This window comes from Coregonus lavaretus (genome assembly GCF_964263955.1).
Source record: "Coregonus lavaretus genome assembly, chromosome: 14".
Lineage (NCBI taxonomy): Eukaryota > Metazoa > Chordata > Actinopteri > Salmoniformes > Salmonidae > Coregonus > Coregonus lavaretus.
The window spans coordinates 9,020,413-9,042,901 of NC_140001.1; the positions used below are offsets into that span (position 1 = coordinate 9,020,413).

The following is a 22,489-nucleotide window of genomic DNA, read 5'->3' on the forward strand; positions in this document are numbered from 1 at the left end:
ACAGTCTGGCATTTCAGTTCCGACTGACCATTGGATATATTCCACTGTTGCTGACATCACACATTACAAGTTTTATGTTAAAACTCTTAAATCCACTTGCCAGGAGACTGACTGAAACCTTCAATAAGATCACATTTAGTTCAACACAAACATGTTGAAATGTACAAACAGTTAACCAGACCTGTGCCATCTGACTCCAATGACATCAGAGAATCTGAAACAGTTAATCTGTGTTGTAAAAGATTGTGCTATATCTTCGTAGTAAAACCCCTGGTGCTACCTGTCAAGTCGCGTGACAGTAGACTTTAAAAATAGTTGACTTTGACCCCCAACCCATAGCTTCAATAAACTTGTAAGTAGATCCTCTGACTGAAAAATTCCTGAAATACTTGCATCACAATTTTTTTACAAAACATTAAAAATAACTTTAAATATGTATTATTATCAATATTCCTATTTTTTTTGTAAATATACATATATACACTATATATACAAAGGTATGTGGACACCTCTTCAAATGAGAGGATTCGGCTATTTCAGCTACACCCGTCACTGTCAGGTGTATAAAATCGACCACACGCCCATGCAATCTCCATATACAAACATTGGCAGTAGAATGGCCTTACTGAAGAGCTCAGTGAATTTCAACATGGCACTGTCATAGGATGCCACCGTTCCAACAAATCAGTTCATCAAATTTCTGCCCTGCTAGAGCTTCCCCGGTCAACTGTAAGTGCTGTTATTGTGAAGTGGAAACGTCTAGGAGCAACAATGGCTCAGCCGCGAAGTGGTAGGCCACACAAGCTCACAGAACGGGACCGCCGAGTGCTGAAGCGTGTAGCGCGTTAAAATCGTCTGTCCTCGTCTGCAACACTCACTACTGAGTTCCAAACTGCCTCTGGAAGCAACGCCAGCACAATAACTGTTCGTCGGGAGCTTCATGAAATGGGTTTCCATGACTGAGCAGCCGCTCACAAGCCTAAGATCACCTTGCGCAATGCCAAGCGTCGGCTGGAGTGGTGTAAAGCTCGCCGCCATTGGACTCTGGAGTGATGAATCACGCTTTACCATCTGGCAGTCTGACGGACGAATCTGGGTTTGGCGGATGCCAGGAGAACGCTACCTGCCAGAATGCATAGTGCCAACTGTAAAGTTTTGTTGAGGAGGAATAATGGTCTGGGGCTGTTTTTCACGGTTCGTGCTAGTCCCCTTAGTTCCAGTGAAGGGAAATCATAATGCTACAGCATACAATTACATTCTAGATGATTCTGTGCTTCCATCGTTGTGGCAACAGTTTGGGGAAGGCCCTTTCCTGTTTCAGCATGACAATGCCCTCATGCACGAAGCGAGGTTCACACAGAAATGGTTTGTCGAGATCGGTGTGGAAGAACTTGACTGGCCTGCACAGAGCCCTGACCTCAACCCCATCGAACACCTTTGGGATGAATTGGAACGCCGAATGCGAGCCAGGCCTAATCGCCCAACATCAGTGCCCGACCACACTAATGCGCTCGTGGCTGAATGGAAGCAAGTCCCCGCAGCAATGTTCCAACATCTAGTGGAAAGCCTTCCCAGAAGAGTGCTGTTATAGCAGCAAAGGGGGGACTAACTCCATATTAATGCCCATGATTTTGGAATGAGATGTTCGACAGGTGTCCACATACTTTTGGTCATGTAGTGTATCTATCTATAGGCTGTGGCTGTTATGTGGCCAGCGATACAGGGTTGCTCTCAGATCTATGTTCTCTCTCTGTCCGGCCCACTCCGCCATTACTGACAGTGTCTAGGACCAATCACTGACTATGTTATGAAGAGGAGAGCCAATCAAATGAGCTCCAGAGACAGATTTGTCTCGTACCTATTAGAAAATCACTGTCCAATCACAACCAATACCCATCAGCTTGTCAGCATCAGGAGTGAGCAGACAGAAACATGTTACAGAGTGAAAGCAACCCTCCCTCCCTCACCCCTCCTCCTCCTCCTCCTCCTCCCTTCCTCTTTCCACTCCTGTGTGTCCTCTCCTCTTCAGTCCCATCCCAGCCTCTCCATGGCCATGCTGATCTTACAGAGGATCCAGCGGCGCAGTGGACAGTAGTACTCATAGTGGAACTGCTCAAACTCCGGTGTCTGCCTGATTTCGTGCAAAAACGACACGTCTATGTCCGACTCCAGCAGCAGCAGCAGCATCGGTACGGCAACCAGCAGCACCCCTATCACCATGGCGATGAGGCGGACCGCGCTCAGCACGCACGTGTTCACCCGCTCATTCCTCGCCAGGAGGCGGAGCCCGCTACCCAGCATGCTCCTCCCCACCACACGTGCACGCTCGAATGCGCGGTCACGCACCCTCTCAGCCTCCAGCTGGGCCTGGATGTCAGGGTCGGCATGTAGCTCTCTCAGCAGGCGAGCAGGGCTCTGGATGGGGCTCTGGAACAGCAGGTCCACCCCTCCCTGGCCGTCGTCCACTGGCGTGGGCAGCATGCTGGCACAGGGGTTGTACACCAACTCAGAGATGGTCAGGACTCCACTCGTCTCCTCTTCCTCCTCCTCCTCCTCCTCCTCCTCTTCTTGCCCCTCCTCTGCCTCCCCCCCAGCCCTGGTAGGGGCCTCCTGTTCCTTGCGCTGCCCCAGAGCAGGACCCTCCACCCGCTCTAGCTCCGGCTCCGTGGAGGTGGTGGACGGCTTCAGGGGGGACAAGTAAACAGAGTCCTTCAGAGCCAGGAGTCCTGTAAAGACAGAGAGATGATATTCAGTTCATCTTATCCACTTACTTGCCCTATTGAGTTCAGTGATAGGCTATCTAGTTTCATGTCAAAACCAATAGCTGAATGTAAAATAAATATGGAAATTAACAGACTGTACAGTCTTGGGAGACAGGAGAACATCGTTATCCTACAGCTTGGCTGGCTCCTCTGAGCTACAAAATAGCTGTCATTCAGATTCATAGCCACCGGAGGGTGCCCCTGCTCTTTCAGTTACACCTTGAGATCACTATAGCTAATTTTCCCCCAACATCGGACACCCCCTAACTTCGGACACTCTCTAGCGGTTGGAGGACTAAATCACCTCGAGCTCAACATTTAAATGGACTGGAAAATAACGGTAAGTTTTGCGACTAACGACACCCTTCTAGCTAGCTGACCACCGATTTTCAGTGCAATTTGTGTAAGTTAAGTTAGGTTTTGAGCGTTTTCAAAAAAGTTATATATGTACACATTTTGTGGAACACGCTGCATATTGTAAAATTCGACTACGCGACAGACCACACATAATTTAATATCCAACTTTTTACCTCTGAAATATAGCTAACGGATTTTCTAATGTTACTAGCTTAGTTGCTAAATGTTGATAGAACTGCTAAGACAGAAAAAAGGAAAGAAATTGTAAGCGTTAGATAATACATATCACGAAAACAGCGGAATGTTGTCAAGCTTTATCGTATCAAAATTGAAGTCCTCTGACGGAGGCGTATTGCACAATCTGCAAAAATGTATTTGGAACTTTGAACCATTAACTTTTTGACACCTATCACTGTTGGTTATGTTTAATCTTACAACAGCTACATAGAGGCAGTATTTAGTCAAATTGTACTAATTGACACTAATTTTCATTACAGATAACATCAAACAAAAAACGTGGGTACACTTTCAGTTATTGTGAAAACTTTAATCACCTTTCAATGCCTTAGCTCTGAAATGTAAATGTTTATACATATTCAGATTGAGTTATCTTTCTAAAATGTGTATAGTATGCCAAGTTATTTAGCTACATGTATTAACACCACAGCACGGAGAAAGTCAAGAGGAAGCAGTGGAGTGAGGTGGACATGTTCCATGCCATGGAGGACTGCGGGGCAGGGATGGCTATCCGCCAGGCTGCCAAGATTAGGAATCTTTTGTTTTTAGGAGATTACCATGTGTATGTGAATTTTATCTGCTAGTAACAGTTTTATTTTCTTATCTACCAAGGTGCATGGTGTACCTCGGCAGACCCTGGCGGACAGGCTGAGCGGCCGGGTGACCCATGGTTGTCGCAGTGGACCACCCACATTGCTTGTACCAGAGGATGAAAATTATCTGGTGCAGTACTGTATCTACTGCGCCAGCTATGGGTTCCCCTTCACCAGACAGAGGCTGATGAAATACGCCGACAAAATACGCAGGTATTTCGTGTTCTATGTATTTATGTATGTAGATTGGTGGACTGACTGTTCTCAATGTGTGTGATGTAAATGTGGATGTGTATGGTGATGCCAAAACAAATATTTTCATCCTGGATGGACAATTATATATTCTATTCTATTGTAGGTTTTGGCACCCAGGGGAAACAATCCCACCACTGGGGAAGAGGTGGTGGGAAATGTTCAGGAGGAGGCACAAGAACCTGAGCATGAGGAGGCCGGACACCCTGGACAGGGGGAGTGCTGAGTGTGCCACACGTCCGACGATGGACACCTTCTTCACTTCTTATGAGAAGCACTTGGAGGAGAGTGGGTTGAGGGAGAAACCCAGACAAATCTATGTCACGGTTTCGGCCGAGGCTGCTCCTCCTCCTGGTTCGGGCAGGCTTCGGCGGTCGTCGTCCCCGGAGTACTAGCTGCCACCGATCTATGTTTCATGTTCGTTTGGTTTTGTCTTGATGTTGTACACCTGTGTCTTGTTAGTCCTCGTTAGTATCCTATTTAGTTCTCGTTGTGTGTGTTTGTCTTTGTGTGTGATTGCTCTTCTGTTTTGTGTTGGAGCTATGTACTTCCCTCCAGTGTTTTGGAGAGGTTTTTCGCACATGTTAGTGCGGCGTTTGTTTGACGCCTGTGTGCGCCGTTATTTCGCCTTCGGGCTTATTGTGCTTATTTTCTACGTGAATATTGCACTAAAGTCTTTTGGACTGAGCTTCTGCGTCCTGCGCTTGATTCATGCACCACACCCACCTTCAGCACCCCTTGACAGAATCACACACCAAAATGGAATCAGCAGGATCTGCAGTTACGCCTGAGTCGCTCGAGGAGCATGTTCGCGGCCAAGATGACCAGATACGACAACTGGGGACCGCTCTACAGGACGTCATCAACACCCTGCACCGATGGGAGGCCAGCGGGGTACCCACACCTCCACCTACCCTGCCAACCCCATCGGCCGGTCCACCAGTCCCAGGTCCGGAACCCAGGGGGATTCGGCTCTCGCTCCCGAGGGCGTATGACGGAACAGCTGCCGGGTGTCAGGGGTTCCTCCTGCAGGTGGAGCTCTACCTGGCCACTGTACACCCGGTGCCCTCGGGACACGAGAGCGTTTCCGCCCTCATCTCCTGTCTCACGGGCAAGGCGTTGGAGTGGGCTAACGCCGAGTGGAGGAAGATGGACGCCAACACCATCTCCTACGCCGAGGCCGTGTTCGACCATCCACCTGAGGGCAAAGCGGCGGGGGAGCGTCTAGTCCACCTGAGACAGGGGAGGAGGAGCGCACAGGCGTTTGCTCTAGAGTTCCGGACTCTAGCGGCGGACGCAGGGTGGAATGAACGGGCCCTCATCGACCATTTTCGATGTAGCCTACGGGAGGACGTTCAACGTGAGTTGGCCTGCAGGGATACCCATCTCACCTTCGACCAGTTGGTCGATATGTCCATCCGTCTGGACACCCTGCTGGCCACCCGTGGATGTCCCGAGGGGGGTCCGTCCATTCCGCCCTCCGGCACCTCCGAGCCGAGCCCTATGGAGCTCGGGGGTGCCGGCGCTAGAGAAAGGAGGAGGAGGAGCCCGAGGGGGCCTGTCTCCTGCACCAAGTGCGGTCGTGGAGGGCACACTGCGGCCAGGTGCTGGGGAGGGTTCTCCGGGGGAGAAGACAACAGGCCACGCATTGGGGGGGCCTCCCAGGTGAGTAGACGTCCCACTTACCCAGAGCTTTCTGTTGCGCACTTTTGTATACCTGTGTGTTTTCCACAGGTTGCACCTCATTCCCAGCATAAGGCGCTAGTAGATTCAGGCGCAGCTGGGAATTTTGTTGATCGGAAGTTTTGTTTAGATTTAGGGATCCCTCTCCTACCTGTTGACAAACCTTTTCCTGTTCATGCCTTAGATAGCCGCCCGTTGGGGTCGGGGTTGATTAGGGAGATCACAGCACCACTTAGGATGTGTGCGCAGGGGGGTCATGAAGAGACTATACAGCTGTATCTGATCGACTCTCCTGCGTACCCGGTGGTGCTGGGAATTCCCTGGTTAAGCACCCATAACCCTGCTATTTCGTGGCAACAGAGGGCTCTCGATGGGTGGTCTGCTCAGTGCGAGGGGCGATGTCTGGGTGTTTCCGTGGGGGCGACTTCGGTGGAAAGTCCAAACCAAGTGCCCGCACTGCACATTCCGCCTGAATATGGGGATTTAGCTCTCGTGTTTAGTAAAACTAGGGCGACGCAGTTGCCTCCTCATAGACAGGGGGATTGATCTCCAGGCAGGAGCAGCGCTCCCACGGAGCCACGTGTATCCTTTGTCTCAAGAGGAGAGAAAAGCTATGGAGACTTACATAGCCGAATCTTTGAGACAGGGATACATTCGGCCCTCCACTTCTCCCGCCTCCTCGAGTTTCTTTTTTGTGAAGAAGAAAGATGGAGGGTTGCGCCCGTGCATTGATTACCGTGGTCTCAATCAGATTACTGTGAAATACAGTTATCCACTCCCTCTGATTGCGACCATGACAGAGTCATTGCATGGAGCGCGGTTTTTCACAAAATTGGATCTCAGGAGCGCGTATAACTTGGTGCGCATTAGGGAGGGCGACGAATGGAAGACAGCGTTTAGTACCACGTCAGGTCATTTCGAATATCTCGTCATGCCATATGGGTTGATGAATGCTCCATCAGTCTTCCAATCCTTCGTAGATGACATTTTCCGGGATATGCAGGGACAAGGGGTGGTCGTGTACATTGATGACATTCTGGTGTACTCGTCTACCCGAGCCGAGCATATAACCCTGGTGCGTCGTGTATTGAGGAGGCTGTTGGAGCACGACCTATATGTCAAGGCAGAGAAATGTCTGTTTTTCCAGGAGTCGGTCTCCTTTTTGGGTTATCGGTTGTCCGCGTCAGGGGTGAGAATGGAGGTGGATCGTGTGTCCGCTGTGCGTAATTGGCAAACTCCAACCACTGTAAAAGAGGTGCAGCAGTTCTTGGGCTTTGCGAATTACTACCGGAGGTTTATCCGGGGTTTTGGACAGGTGGCAGCTCCCATCACGTCCCTTCTGAAAGGGGGTCCGGTGCGCCTGCAGTGGTCAGCTGATGCGGACAGGGCCTTTAGGAGACTGAAGGACCTGTTTACGTCGGCTCCGGTGCTGGCGCATCCGGATCCCGCATTACCCTTTCAGGTTGAGGTAGACGCGTCTGAGGCTGGTATAGGGGCCGTGCTCTCTCAACGGTCCGGCACGCCACCTAAACTCTGCCCCTGTGCTTTTTACTCAAAAAAGCTCAGCCCGGCGGAGCGTAACTATGACGTTGGGGACAGGGAGCTGTTAGCTGTAGTTCAAGCCCTTAAGGTGTGGAGGCATTGGCTTGAGGGGGCTCAACACCCTTTCCTCATTTTGACTGACCATCGGAACCTGGAGTACATCCGGGCAGCGAGGAGACTGAACCCTCGCCAGGCTCGATGGAGTATGTTTCTCACCAGGTTCGTATTTAAAATCACGTACATCCCTGGGTCCCAGAATGGTAAGGCAGATGCGCTGTCCCGGCGGTATGACACGGAGGAGAGGTCCGTTGAGCCTACTCCCATACTACCGGAGGCTTGCCTTGTGGCACCGGTGGTGTGGGAGGTCGATGCCGAAATCGAGCGAGCGTTGCGTACCGACCCCAGCCCTCCACAGTGTCCTGAGGGTCGGAAGTACGTTCCGCTCGAGATTCGGGATCGACTCATTTACTGGGCTCACACGTCACCCTCCTCTGGACATCCGGGTATTGGCCGGACAGTGCATTGCCTTAGCACTAAATACTGGTGGCCCACTTTGGCTAGGGATGTGAGGGTTTATGTCTCCTCCTGCTCGGTGTGCGCCCAGTGTAAGGCGCCCCGACATCTGCCCAGGGGTAAGTTACAACCCCTGCCCGTTCCACAACGACCATGGTCCCACCTCTCGGTGGATTTTGTGACAGACCTTCCCCTCTCTCAGGGGAATACCACCATCCTGGTCGTTGTGGACCGGTTCTCTAAGGCCTGTCGTCTTCTCCCTATGTCGGGTCTTCCTACTGCCCTACAGACCGCTGAGGCCCTATTTACCCACGTCTTCCGGCATTACGGGGTACCCGAGGATATAGCCCCCAGTTTACCTCCCGTGTTTGGAGAGCGTTCATGGAGCGTTTGGGGGTCTCGGTTAGCCTTACCTCAGGGTACCACCCGGAGAGTAACGGGCAGGTAGAACGTGTCAACCAGGATGTGGGTAGGTTTCTGAGGTCGTATTGCCAGGGCCGGCCGGAGGAGTGGGCACGGTACATTCCCTGGGCCGAGATGGCCCAGAACTCTCTCCGCCACTCCTCTACCAACCTAACCCCCTTCCAATGTGTGTTAGGTTACCAGCCGGTTCTGGCACCTTGGCAGCAGAGCCAGATCGAGGCCCCTGCGGTGGATGATTGGATGAGGCGCTTGGAAGAGACGTGGAACGCTGCCCACGTCCATCTGCAGCGGGCCGTACTTCGTCACAAGGCGAGCGCCGATCTCCACCGCAGTGAGGGGCCGGTGTACGCACCCGGAGATTGAGTCTGGCTCTCTACCAGAAACCTACCCCTCCGCCTGCCCTGCCGGAAGCTGGGTCGGCGGTTTGTGGGGCCCTTTAAAGTCCTGAGAAGATTGAACGAGGTGTGTTATAGGTTACATCTACCTGTTGAATATAAGAATATTAACCCCTCGTTCCATGTGTCTCTTCTCAGGCCGGTGGTAGCTGGTCCACTCCAGGACAATGAGATAGGGGAGACTCCTCCGCCCCCACTGGACATCGAGGGGGCTCCGGCGTACACCGTTCGGTCCATCTTGGACTCAAGACGCCGGATGGGGGGTCTTCAGTATCTCGTGGAGTGGGAGGGGTACGGCCCGGAGGAGCGGTGCTGGGTGCCGCGGAGGGACATCCTAGACCCATCTCTCCTGTCGGAGTTCCACCGGGACCATCCCGCGCGCCCTGCTCCGCGTCCTCCTGGTCGTCCCCGAGGCCGGGGTCGGCGCACGGCTGGAGCCGCGCGTCAAGGGGGGGGGTACTGTCACGGTTTCGGCCGAGGCTGCTCCTCCTCCTGGTTCGGGCAGGCTTCGGCGGTCGTCGTCCCCGGAGTACTAGCTGCCACCGATCTATGTTTCATGTTCGTTTGGTTTTGTCTTGATGTTGTACACCTGTGTCTTGTTAGTCCTCGTTAGTGTCCTATTTAGTTCTCGTTGTGTGTGTTTGTCTTTGTGTGTGATTGCTCTTCTGTTTTGTGTTGGAGCTACGTACTTCCCTCCAGTGTTTTGGAGAGGTTTTTCGCACATGTTAGTGCGCCGTTTGTTTGACGCCTGTGTGCGCTGTTATTTCGCCTTCGGGCTTATTGTGCTTATTTTCTACGTGAATATTGCACTAAAGTCTTTTGGACTGAGCTTCTGCGTCCTGCGCTTGATTCATGCACCACACCCACCTTCAGCACCCCTTGACAATCTATAACTGCGATGAGTCTGGGTTTCGTAGCGACCAGAGCAGGCACAAAGTGCTGGCTCCCCGGGGCGCAAAACACGTGTACCAGCAGGCTCCTGGGACCAAGGAGCACATCACAGTGCTGGCCTGCTTCAACGCAGCTGGGGAGGACGTCCCCCCCGTTTATCATCTACCCCAAGTGTTTCCCCGGTGGCCACTACACACTGGGAGGCCCCTCCCAAGCCTTGGCTAGCAGTGGATACATTGACGGGGACCTGTTCAGGAAGTGGTTTCTGCACTTCATTAAGCATGCAGTGAAAGAGCGCCATCTCCTTCTCCTCTTCGATAGGCACAAGAGCCACATGGACCCGGAGGTGCTCGCGGCGGCACTAAGGGAAGGGGTTATCCTTCTTTGTCTTCCACCACACTGCACCCATGTCCTGCAGCCGCTGGACGTGGCATACTTTGGCCCTTTAAAGGCTGAGTTCTCCAAGGTAGCTGGAGACCTTAGCCATTTTGACCACTCTTACATGGTAATCAAATCAGAATTTGCCAGAGTATTCCGCTACCCGTACCAGCGATGCAAGGACATGCGCTATGTGGTGGAAGGCTTTAAGAAGTGTGGCCTCTTCCCTTTTTGACCCTTCAGCCATTGAAGGGTCCCGTTTAATGTTGTCTCGGTCCCTACCGAGTCCCACCACCGCCTCTCCTGGAACCAGCATCACTGTGCCATCCATCAGCGCCTCCTCCCCAGCGACCGCAGGAGAACCCTCAGCCCCATCTCCAGTCCCAGTCCCTGCTCCAGTCCCAGGCCTAGCTCTAGAAGAGCACCCCCTAATAGAGGGTGGGCTGATAGCGAAGGACCTGGGGCACATCCTTACTGTCCTGAAGTATCGGCTGGACCAATACAGAAGACTCCCTGTGGTCGCCACATGCCTCACCGGGGAGGAATACACGCGCCAGTGGCAGGAGAGGGGTGAGAAGGAGAGGGCAGAGGCAGAGGAGAAAGAGCGTCGGGCAGCCCTCAGAACACAGAGGGCACAGGAGAGGGCTGCCATGGATGAGACCATTGACGCCATCGCCTCTGCAGTACCCCCAGCTGGAACCACTCCTGACAGCTGCATCACCACTGCCAGTGCCTCCCAGTGTGCAACACCTGTAGGAGCCGCCGGAGTCCCCAGCTGCAGAAGGCGGCCACGTGCCTACTCTCCTGCCACACCATCGTCGGCCACTCAACCCCACCATGTCTGCACTGGTTCCACTGCAGGTGTGTGCAGTGGGATCAAGAGGTAGCGGTGGAGCTGTAATATTATTGTGATTTTTTGACAATATAGGGATGGAGGTAGAGATTTAATTGTTTGTTTTGTTTGTGTTCATATGAAATTATTTATTTGTACAAAAAAATCAATGTCTAAAATATAATATATATATTTATTGAACCACTCTTGTGTATTTCTTCCTTTACTTTCCAAGTGCATCTCTGCAACACAAACTCCAACAGTGTTTTCATTGTTTATGTCAATGCACATAACTGAAATTAGTTTTATTTGATGTAAATTATTAATACTCATATTTTAGAATTCAACTGTTATCTACTTTCTCAAAACAAATGATGAGACATTATTTGGTTACAACACTGAATATGTTGGTGAAGAACCATTTTTTAAGAGTCCACAGGAGGGCGCACCGGGCTACGCAATGAAACGTTGACAGGCAAGTCATTATGTTTTACCTGAAGACTAGCCAACTAGTCAACTATCTAGTAAACACTTCGGGTACGTGGTTGGTGTCTCTTTTTTCAACAAAATTAAACGGATATATCTTGTAATTGAACAGAATAGTAAGGTGGCCAATAACTGGGGGCCGTATGCCGATAATACGGGACGTTTTTTTTTTGCTAAACCGCTTATCAAAAAGCTGATAATAGTAGTATTTCCACAGAAATGTCAAACCTGCTAATTGCTAACCCGTTAGCTAACATTCTTACGACACCAATAATCACATAACATTGATGGCTTGATCACAAGATAACACTGTTGAAGGTAATGTATTTTTTAAACGCTGTTGAATATGCCGATAATACGGGGTTCCACGCTAGTGTGTGTGTGTTTGTGTGTTTGTGCATCCTTGTGCGTGCATCTGTATGCTGATAACATGGTCTAGGGCGACACCCTGTGACGCCACACTGTGAGATCAGTTGTGTGGGAATATGGAGATACGAACTGTCTGAGGGTTCAGATCAGTGTGGTTTCCTGTCCTTTTATCTGCCCGCTTGCCTTTGGATTATTCCTTAGGCTGGCTGCGGCGGTTTTACTGACGACACGGTGGAGGGCGACACCTTGAGTTGAGTGTCAGTTATTAAAGGAATATTAGAGCGGTAACTGTATGCTTGTGCAGTTCAGTTGAGCTCAAGTATTACGTTCCTGCCCACTAGTCTTTGGTTTCCTTAGACTAGGGGCGGCAGGTTACTGAAGGCACAGTGTACAGCGACACCTTGTGTTGCGACACTGTAGTACCAGTAGTTACAGGGATATTAGAGCATTAACTGTCTGCTTTGTTCAGTTCAATTTTTAGCTCATGTCCTCAATTCTGGATATGTCTTTTAACTCTCTGGTTCAGTTTGTACTCAGCGTAGCTGATGGGAGGACTTGAAATAGAAGGGAAAGGTACAGGGCCGATGGGCATCGTTCCCATTAGGTCCGTGCTTTTTTTTATAGGAGAGAGACATATGGGACATGACTCCTGACTGATATTCTCAGTACAGTAGAGGTCATGTTGTTGACCTGTCCACCAGTGTAGACTATTGTGGTGGAATGAGGAGGGAAATAGTGTTTGTAACTTGTGTTACATTACTATTAGACCACTCATTGAATGTTGACAGAATTTTGAGACACCATCTATCTGCTTGTTCAGATTAGTATGGCTCATGTTCTAGATTCTACCCACCAATCTTTGGGATCCATAGATTGAGTGTGGTGGAACCGAATACACAGTGTAGAGTGACACTTTGTATCACTCCATTAGTGATCGTTTCTTTCTTGACAGGATATTGAGGCACCATCTATCTGCTGGTTCAGATTAGTATAGCTCATATTCTGGTTATCTGCCCACTAGCCATTGGCCTTGGCTTGTACTGAGTGTAGCGGATTGTACCGAGGACACAGTATATTGTGACACATTGTGTTACAGTACTGTGGGACTTCGTCGCAGCCATTGATGGGCTCGACCTTTTCAGTACGTGGTAAGTGTTAGGCTCGGCAGGGAGTACATTTTGGAGCGTTGCGCTCCGCCTTAAACCACTAGGAGCAGAGCTCCCCTATGGGGCGGAGCTCCACGATATAGAACGATAGTTACCGGAGTTGTAACTCCAGTTCTATGAGTGGAGCGGAGCCCAATAGGACTTAAGGTCCTTGCCGACCCTCCAGTCTCGCTGAAGATAATTTTTCGGGAGGCTGATTGAGGGGAAGCGTCCCCTTATATAGGGACACCTGTGCTCCCATTGGCTGCAGGTGTGTGCATATCTTTTCCTCAGGCTATTCGCTGCCTAGGCCTGAGGTGATGAAAGACTCTGGGCTGTGTTCAGTAGTTCAGAGGCATAACTGAAGCTTCAGCATACAGGATAATTATGTGTATATTGTGTTTGTGTGTGTGCATGCGCGTGTGTGTGTGCGTGCGCGTGTGTGTGGGTTTAAAATAGGCCCAGCTGTCTTCCTGCTGTGGATTAAGAAATGGCTCTGGGTTAAACTCCCAGTGATGTGTGACTCACTGCCAGTCTGCATTTCTCCCGTACCTCACAAGAGACATGATGGGCCTACACATTCCTCATCCGCTGGGCCACTTCTAAGACAAACACTCAGTGTATGAGCAATTTGTACATATTGTATAAAACACAATGCTTCATTAGGCTAAGACCACATCTACTGTAAGAGTATACAGCCAAACACACTGAACCAATGAAACTGCTCAGTAACCATGCCAACAGATTCAAACCTTTGGACAAAGAGAGAGAGAGAGAGAGAGAGAGAGAGAGAGAGAGAGAGAGAGAGAGAGAGAGAGAGAGAGAGAGAGAGAGAGAGAGAGAGAGAGAGAGAGAGAGAGAGAGAGAGAGAGAGAGAGAGAGAGAGAGATGAAGAGGAAGAGCGAGGGGGTGGGGGACTGTCCTGGAACAACACAGTGACGGCTGCTATGGAAACAGCCAGAGTCAAGAATGAGTTTGCGAGCAAATGACCTCAGAGCGATACAGTAGGGCCAGAGAGGGAGAGAGAGAGAGAGGTGGAGGGGAGACATAGAGAGGTGGAAGGAAGATGGAGAGAGGTGGAGGGGAGGGAGAGGGGGAGGGGAGATAGAGAGAGGTAGAGGGGAGGGGAGATGGAGAGAGGTAGAGGGGAGATGGAGAGAGGTGGAGGGGAGATGGAGAGAGGTGGAGGGGAGATGAGAGAGGTAGAGGGGAGATGAGAGAGGTAGAGGGGAGATGGAGAGTGGTGGAGGGGAGATGAGAGAGGTGGAGGGGAGATGAGAGAGGTGGAGGGGAGATAGAGAGAGGTAGAGGGGAGGGGAGATGGAGAGAGGTGGAGGGGAGATGGAGAGAGGTGGAGTGGAGATAGAGAGAGGTGGAGGGGAGATGAGAGAGGTAGAGGGGAGATGGAGAGAGGTGGAGGGGAGATGGAGAGAGGTGGAGGGGAGATGGAGAGAGGTGGAGGGGAGGGAGAGGTGGAGGGGAGATGAGAGAGGTGGAGGGTAGGGAGAGGTGGAGGGGAGCTGGAGAGAGGTGGAGGGGAGATGAGAGAGGTGGAGGGGAGATGAGAGAGGTGGAGGGAAGATGGAGAGAGGTGGAAGGGAGATGGAGAGAGGTGGAGGGGAGGGAGAGGTGGAGGGGAGATGAGAGAGGTGGAGGGTAGGGAGAGGTGGAGGGGAGCTGGAGAGAGGTGGAGGGGAGATGAGAGAGGTGGAGGGGAGATGGAGAGGGGTGGAGGGGAGGGGAGATGGAGAGAGATGGAGAGAGGTGTAGGGGAGATAGAGAGAGATGGAGGTGAGAGAGAGAGAGAGAGATGGAGGGTAGGGAGAGGAGGAGGGGAGATGGAGAGAGGTGGAGGGGAGATAGAGAGAGGTGGAGGGTAGGGAAAGGAAGAGGGAAGATGGTGAGAGATAGAGGGGAGAGAGAGATAGGTGGAGAGGAGATGGAGGGGAGATGGAGAGAGGTGGAGGGTATGGAGAGGGAGGGGAGATAGAGAGAGGTGGAGGGGAGATGGAGAGAGGGGGAGGGGAGATGTTTTGTCATTCTAGACATCTCATGGTGATCCTCTCCTTCAGGTCACCTGATCACTGAAGAGTGAGTCCTCTCTTTCAGGTCACCTAATCACTGAAGAGTGAGTCCTCTCTTTCAGGTCACCTAATCACTGAAGAGTGAGTGATCCTCCTAAAACTGAATCACCAGACACTCTCCCTCTATCCCCCTCCCTCCCTCGCTCTCTGTTCCCCTGTCAGTTTAACAGTAAATAATGTAATCACTGGTGGTTCTGTACTCGTGTACTCATATCAGGTGTCAGAATGAGCTGTTAGATTCCTGCAGCTCCTCCTCAACACACACATACACAGAGACACACACACAGGGTTTTCCCCGCTATGTCCTGCCACTCTAGCCTTGTGAAACCAGATGCCCCTCACACAGCAGCACAGAATGAAAGATGAATTAACCTTCATCCTTACAGCATTCTCATCCTCAACATTAACAGCACCCCTACACTCTTAGAAAAAGGGTTCCAAACGGGTTCTTCAGCTGTCCCCATAGGAAAACCCTTTTTGGATCCAGGTAGAACCCATTTGGGTTCAATTTAGAATCCTCTGTGGAAGGGTTCTACATGGAACCCAAAAGATTTCAACCTGGAACCAAAAAGGGTTCTTCAAAGGGTTCTTCTATAGGGACAGCCAAATAACCCTTTTAGGTTCTAGATAGCACATTTTTCCCTAAGAGTGTATACTCTGTCCAAACAAACATTAAAAGTGTGTCTGATCTCTAGACTTGACTGACTGTATGTTCTGAAAAGCCTGCAGTGCAGCACGGGGATACACTGCTTTGCCATCTAAGAGTGGCCATTATATCACCAGCAGACCAGACAGACACTCCTTTAGACTGACAGCAACAGACAGCAGCAGAGCTCAGTCCCAGTTCCCAACAACAGACAGCAGCAGAGCTAAGTCCCAGTTCCCAACAACAGACAGCAGCAGAGATCAGTCCCAGTTCCCATCAACAGACAGCAGCAGAGCTCAGTCCCAGTTCCCATCAACAGACAGCAGCAGAGCTCAGTCCCAGTTCACATCAACAGACAGCAGCAGAGATCAGTCCCAGTTCCCAACAACAGACAGCAGCAGAGCTCAGTCCCAGTTCCCATCAACAGACAGCAGCAGAGCTCAGTCCCAGTTCACATCAACAGACAGCAGCAGAGATCAGTCCCAGTTCCCAACAACAGACAGCAGCAGAGCTCAGTCCCAGTTCCCATCAACAGACAGCAGCAGAGCTCAGTCCCAGTTCCCAACAGAGACAGCAGCAGAGCTCAGTCCCAGTTCCCAACAACAGAGACAGCAGAGCCCCATAAAACTATCACAGATACACTGGACGCTCATCACTGATGCTCCAGTCCAACCAATGTCTCGTTCACACTTAGGGCCATAAAGAAGCTTTAAACGATTAACAGGCCATTAACAAACAACAAGCTCGACCTGACAACAACGTCAGCATGTAAATCAACTGAGTTTATGGAACAAGGTTAGACAGACATGTTACATCGTTAAATCGTTTTTTCCCGGACTGTTACCCTTACACTACCGATTATACACACAAACACACACACACACACACACACAGCACCCCCCGCCCCTTCCCATTGATTCCATGGTTCTGTACCGGTTCCAGAGATGCACTCCCCGTGGCCGAGCAGGCGTACGTAGACGTCCCGGGCCGTGTGGTTGGCCATGCGGAGCTGCAGGTTGTGGCTGGTGGTGATCTTTAACCGGCAGCGCACCGTATCCCCCCGCTCCTCCAGAACCTCCCCACACCCCACACCTAGGATCTCCTCTGCCTCCTCAACCAGCCCTTCACCTAGCCCCTCACCCAGCCCCTTAGCCAGCCCCTCAACCAGCCCCTCACCCAGCCCCTCAACCAGCCCCTCAACCAGCCCCTCACCCAGCCCCTCACCCAGCCCCTCAACCAGCCCCTCAACCAGCCCCTCAACCAGCCCCTCACCCAGCCCCTCAACCAGCCCCTCACCCAGCCCCTCAACCAGCCCCTCACCCAGCCCCTCAACCAGCCCCTCACCCAGCCCTTCACCCAGCCCCTCAACCAGCCCCTCAACCAGCCCCTCACCCAGCCCCTCAACCAGCCCCTCACCCAGCCCCTCAACCAGCCCCTCACCCAGCCCCTCAACCAGCCCCTCACCCAGCCCTTCACCCGGCCCCTCAACCAGCCCCTCAACCAGCCCCTCACCCAGCCCCTCACCCAGCCCCTCAACCAGCCCCTCACCCAGCCCCTCACCCAGCCCCTCACCCACGTCCGCCGGCTGCCCCAGGACACCCCCGCACCCCAAAGAGTCCCCAACTCCCAGCCCAATATCTGCCTCGTTCCTCTGCTCCAGAAGCTCCATGGCTCCTCTGCTCCCCCGTTAACTCTGACCCGGCAGTGCCTCGACTCCCACACACACTGACCGACCGTCCTCTGAGCTCTGGCTGGGTTTAACACACACAACCCTCCCAGATGACTTAAATGTCAGCAGCATTAACAAAGACAGGGCATTAGGGGTGGATCATCCCAAAAGCAGGAGGGCCTATTTTTACACCCCTGGTCTTGCAGAGAGGGCCAGCTAATCTCTGACTGATTAGGGCCAGAGAGGCTAGGAGAGAGGGGGCCCAGAGACGCTAGGGAGAGAGGGGGGCCAGAGAGGCTAGGGAGAGAGGGGGGCCAGATAAGCTAGGGAGAGAGGGGGGCCAGAGAGGCTAACCAAGGAGGGCCTACAGCAGCACCTAGATCTTCTGCACAGATTCTGTCAGACCTGGGCCCTGACAGTAAATCTCAGTAAGACAAAAATAATGGTGTTCCAAAAAAGGTCCAGTTGCCAGGACCACAAATACAAATTCCATCTAGACACCGTTGCCCTAGAGCACACAAAAAACTATACATACCTCGGCCTAAACATCAGCGCCACAGGTAACTTCCACAAAGCTGTGAACGATCTGAGAGACAAGGCAAGAAGGGCCTTCTATGCCATCAAAAGGAACATAAAATTTGACATACCAATTAGGATCTGGCTAAAAATACTTGAATCAGTTATAGAACCCATTGCCCTTTATGGTTCTGAGGTCTGGGGTCCGCTCACCAACCAAGAATTCACAAAATGGGACAAACACCAAATTGAGACTCTGCATGCAGAATTCTGCAAAAACATCCTCCGTGTACAACGTAAAACACCAAATAATGCATGCAGAGCAGAATTAGGCCAATACCCGCTAATTATCAAAATCCAGAAAAGAGCCGTTAAATTCTATAACCACTTAAAAGGAAGCGATTCCCAAACCTTCCATAACAAAGCCATCACCTACAGAGAGATGAACTTGGAGAAGAGTCCCCTAAGTAAGCTTGTCCTGGGGCTCTGTTCACAAACACAAACAGACCCCACACAGCCCCAGGACAACAACACAACTAGACCCAACCAAATCATGAGAAAACAAAAAGAGAATTACTTGACACATTGGAAAGAACAAACAAAAAAACAGAGCAAACTAGAATGCTATTTGGCCCTAAACAGAGAGTACACAGTGGCAGAATACCTGACCACTGTGACTGACCCAAACTTAAGGAAAGCTTTGACTATGTACAGACTCAGTGAGCATAGCCTTGCTATTGAGAAAGGCCGCCGTAGGCAGACCTGGCTCTCAAGAGAAGACAGGCTATGTGCACACTGCCCACAAAATGAGGTGGAAACTGAGCTGCACTTCCTAACCTCCTGCCAAATGTATGACCATATTAGAGACACATATTTCCCTCAGATTACAGCGATCCACAAAGAATTCGAAAACAAACCCAATTTTGATAAACTCCCTTATCTACTGGGTGAAAATCCACAGTGTGCCATCACAGCTGCAAGATTTGTGACCTGTTGCCACAAGAAAAGGGCAACCAGTGAAGAACAAACACCATTGTAAATACAACCCATATTTATGTTTATTTATTTTCCCATCTATACTTTAACTATTTGCACATTGTTACAACACTGTATATATACATAATATGACATTTGAAATGTCTTTATTCTTTTGAAACTTCTGAGTGTAATGTTTACTGTTAATATTTATTTCACTTTTGTTTACTATCTACTTCACTTGCTTTGGCAATGTTAACATACGTTTCCATGCCAATAAAGCCCTTAAATTGAATTGAAATTGAATTGAGGGGGGCCAGAGAGGCTAGGGAGAGAGGGGGGCCAGAGAGGCTAGGGAGAGATGGGGGCCAGAGAGGGAGAGAGGGGGGCCAGAGAGGCTAGGGAGAGAGGGGGGCCAGAGAGGTTAGGGAGAGAGGGGGGCCAGAGAGGCTAGGGAGAGAGGGGGGCCAGTGAGACTAGGGAGAGAGGGGGGCCAGTGAGACTAGGGAGAGAGGGGGGCCAAAGAGGCTAAGGAGAGAGGGGGCCAGTGAGGCTAGGGAGAGAGGGGGGCCAGAGAGGTTGACGAGGACAAGGCTGGAGATCACTCTGTCATGCTGATTGAGTTAGAATAACAGACTGGAAGCTTTAAAAGGAGGGTGGTGCTTGAAATCATTGTTCTTCCTTTGTTAACCATGGTTACCTGCAAGGAAACACGTGTCGTCAATCATTGCTTTGCACAAAAAGGGCTTCACAGCATATTGCTGCTAGTAAGATTGCACCTAAATCAACCATTTATCGGATCATCAAGAACTTCAAGGAGAGAGGTTCAATTGTTGTGAAGAAGGCGTCAGGGCGCCCAAGAAAGTCCAGCAAGCGCCAGGACCGTCTCCTAAAGTTGATTCAGCTGCGGGATCGGGGCACCACCAGTGCAGAGCTTGCTCAGGAATGGCAGCAGGCAGGTGTGAGTGCATCTGCACGCACAGTGAGGCGAATACTTTTGGAGGATGGCCTGGTGTCAAGAAGGGCAGCAAAGAAGCCACTTCTCTCTAGGAAAAACATCAGGGACAGACTGATATTCTGCAAAAGGTACAGGGATTGGACTGCTGAGGACTGGGGTAACTGGGGCTCACTCACAATTTTGCCTAAGAACACAGCCATGAATAAAGAATGGTACCAACACATCCTCCGAGAGCAACTTTTCCCAACCATCCAAGAACAGTTTGGTGACGACCAATGCCTTTTCCAGCATGATGGAGCACCTTGCCATAAGGCAAAAGTGATAACTAAGTGGCTCGGGGAACAAAACATCTACATTTTGGGTCCATGGCCAGGAAACTCCCCAGACCTTAATCCCATTGAGAACTTGTGGTCGATCCTCAAGAGGCGGGTGGACAAACAAAACCCCACAAATTCTGACAAACTCCAATCATTGATTATGCAAGAATGGGCTGCCATCAGTCAGGATGTGGCCCAGAAGTTAATTGACAGCATGCCAGGGCGGATTGCAGAGGTCTTGAAAAAGAAGGGTCAACACTGCAAATATTGACTCTTTGCATAAACTTAATGTAATTGTCAATAAAAGCTTTTGACACTTATGGAATGCTTGTAATTATACTTCAGTATACCATAGTAACATCTGACAAAAATATCTCATAACACTGAAGCAGCGAACTTTGTGAAGACCAATACTTGTGTCATTCTCAGAACTTTTGACAACGACTGTACATGTTCACACCCCGTTATATTCCCCATTCATGCTGATGCATATGAAGGGCTTTATATTCCTAAAACCCCTTAGGGCTATCAATCAATCATTAAAATGTATTTATAGAGCCCTTTTTAAACAAGCGGTTGTCACAAAGTGCTTATACAGAAACCAAGCCTAAAACCCCAGAGAGCAAGCAATGCAGATGTAGAGGCACGGTGGCTAGGAAAAACTCCCTAGAAAGGCCGAAACCTAGGAAGAAACCTAGAGCAGAACCAGGCTCTGAGGGGTGGCCAGTCCTCTTCCAGCCAGCCAGCCAACCAGCCAACCCAAGGCTGTGTAGTGGCCCTCAGTGGCCTTGGGGTAGACTAGACAGGCTGAGGCCCTGGGTCTATAGGCCTGGTGACCACCAACGCCTGCTGCTGGTGACTACTTCCTTCTCCGGCCCAGTCAGTCGAGAGGTGACAGAGGAAATGGCCACTCTGGTAGTTCTTTGAAACCCAGCCAAGAGAATATTTTTCCAGTGGGCATATACTGTAAATTCTCCTGGCAGGATGGTGGATAAGAAGCTGACTATGAGTGCGAACTTAGCCCTATGCGTGTAATAGTGTAATGCCCAAAATGGGAATGTGAAAGGGGAATGTTTGTGTGTGTGTATGTGTGTGTGTGTGTGTGTGTGTTAGAATCCAGGGGGTAACACCTTGGGGGTATAACTCAGAGGTAGAGACAGGCCCCCTGGATGTGTGCTGATACCTCAACCCCGCTGATGGATGGCAAACATTTAAAATTTAAAATTTTAGTCATTTAGCAGACGCTCTTATCCAGAGCGACTTACAATTAGTGAGTGCATACATTTTCACACAAAGTCAACAAAACAAAAAAACTAGTTCAGGTCAGTGGCGTAGACAGAAATACTTTGGTGGGTGGGCCTGCAGAAATGTTTGGGGAAACAGCTAATTTCCTGCAATTCTACACATTTTGCCATGGGGCAAAGAGAAACACTTTCAGTTTTATAGCTAATTAAAACTGCAATGTAGGTGTGTTGACTGTAATAAAGGTATCACGCCCTGACTCAGGGGACTCTTATATGTTGAGTCAGGGTGTGTATATTCTATGTTGTGTATATTCTAGGTGTGTTATCTAGTATGTGTATTTCTATGTTGGCCGGTGTGGTTCCCAATCAGAGGCAGCTGTCGCTCGTTGTCTCTGATTGGGGATCATACTTAGGCAGTCTATTGGCACTAGGTAGTTGTGGGATCTTGTTCCGTGTTTAGGCTAGTTTTGTGTTCAGCCTTTGGACTTTACGTTTCATTGTTTTGTTGTTTTGCTGCGCCTTGGTCTGACCCGTCCTTCAACGAACGTGACAAAAGGCACTGGATTATCAGCTGTCTTGTTTGCTAAATGAACAAATGAAGTAGGCAGTGGCATGATACATATACAGTGAGGGAAAAAAGTATTTGATCCCCTGCTGATTTTGTACGTTTGCCCACTGAGGAGGAAGGCCCTCAAAATTGTCAAAGAATCCAGCCACCCTAGTCATAGACTGTTCTCTCTGCTACCGCACGGCAAGCGGTACCGGAGTGCCAAGTCTAGGTCCAAAAGACTTCTCAACAGCTTCTACCCCCAAGCCATAAGACTCCTGAACAGCTAATCATGGCTACCCGGACTATTTGCACTGCCCCCCCACCCCATCCTTTTTACGCAGCTGCTACTCTGTTAAGTATTTATGCATAGTCACTTTAACTCTACCCACATGTACATATTACCTCAACTACCTCAACTAGCCGGCGCCCCCGCACATTGACTCTGCAACGGTACCCCCCTGTATATATAGCCTCGCTACTGTCACTTTATTTTACTGTATATATAGCCTCCCTACTGTCACTTTATTTTACTTCTGCTCTTTTTTTCTCAACACTTTTTTTGTTGTTGTTTTATTCTTACTTTTTTTGTTTAAAATAAATGCACTGTTGGTTAAGGGCTGTAAGTAAGCATTTCACTGCAATGTCTGCACCTGTTGTATTCGGCGCATGTGA

The 22,489-nt window shown here is 50.3% G+C and overlaps 1 protein-coding gene across 1 annotated transcript in view; it reads right to left on the reverse strand.

Moving 5' to 3' along the window:
- Nucleotides 1-2,025: 2,025 nt before the first annotated feature.
- The window catches only part of frmd3 (FERM domain containing 3), a gene marked incomplete at both ends in the record, with an annotated part of 66,094 nt that continues 45,630 nt past the window's right edge, over nucleotides 2,026-22,489 (reverse strand). Inside the window, one exon of the mRNA XM_084176453.1 lies at nucleotides 2,026-2,726. Within this exon, the coding sequence (XP_084032579.1) occupies nucleotides 2,026-2,726 (701 nt within the window). The remainder of the gene's footprint in view (nucleotides 2,727-22,489) is intronic.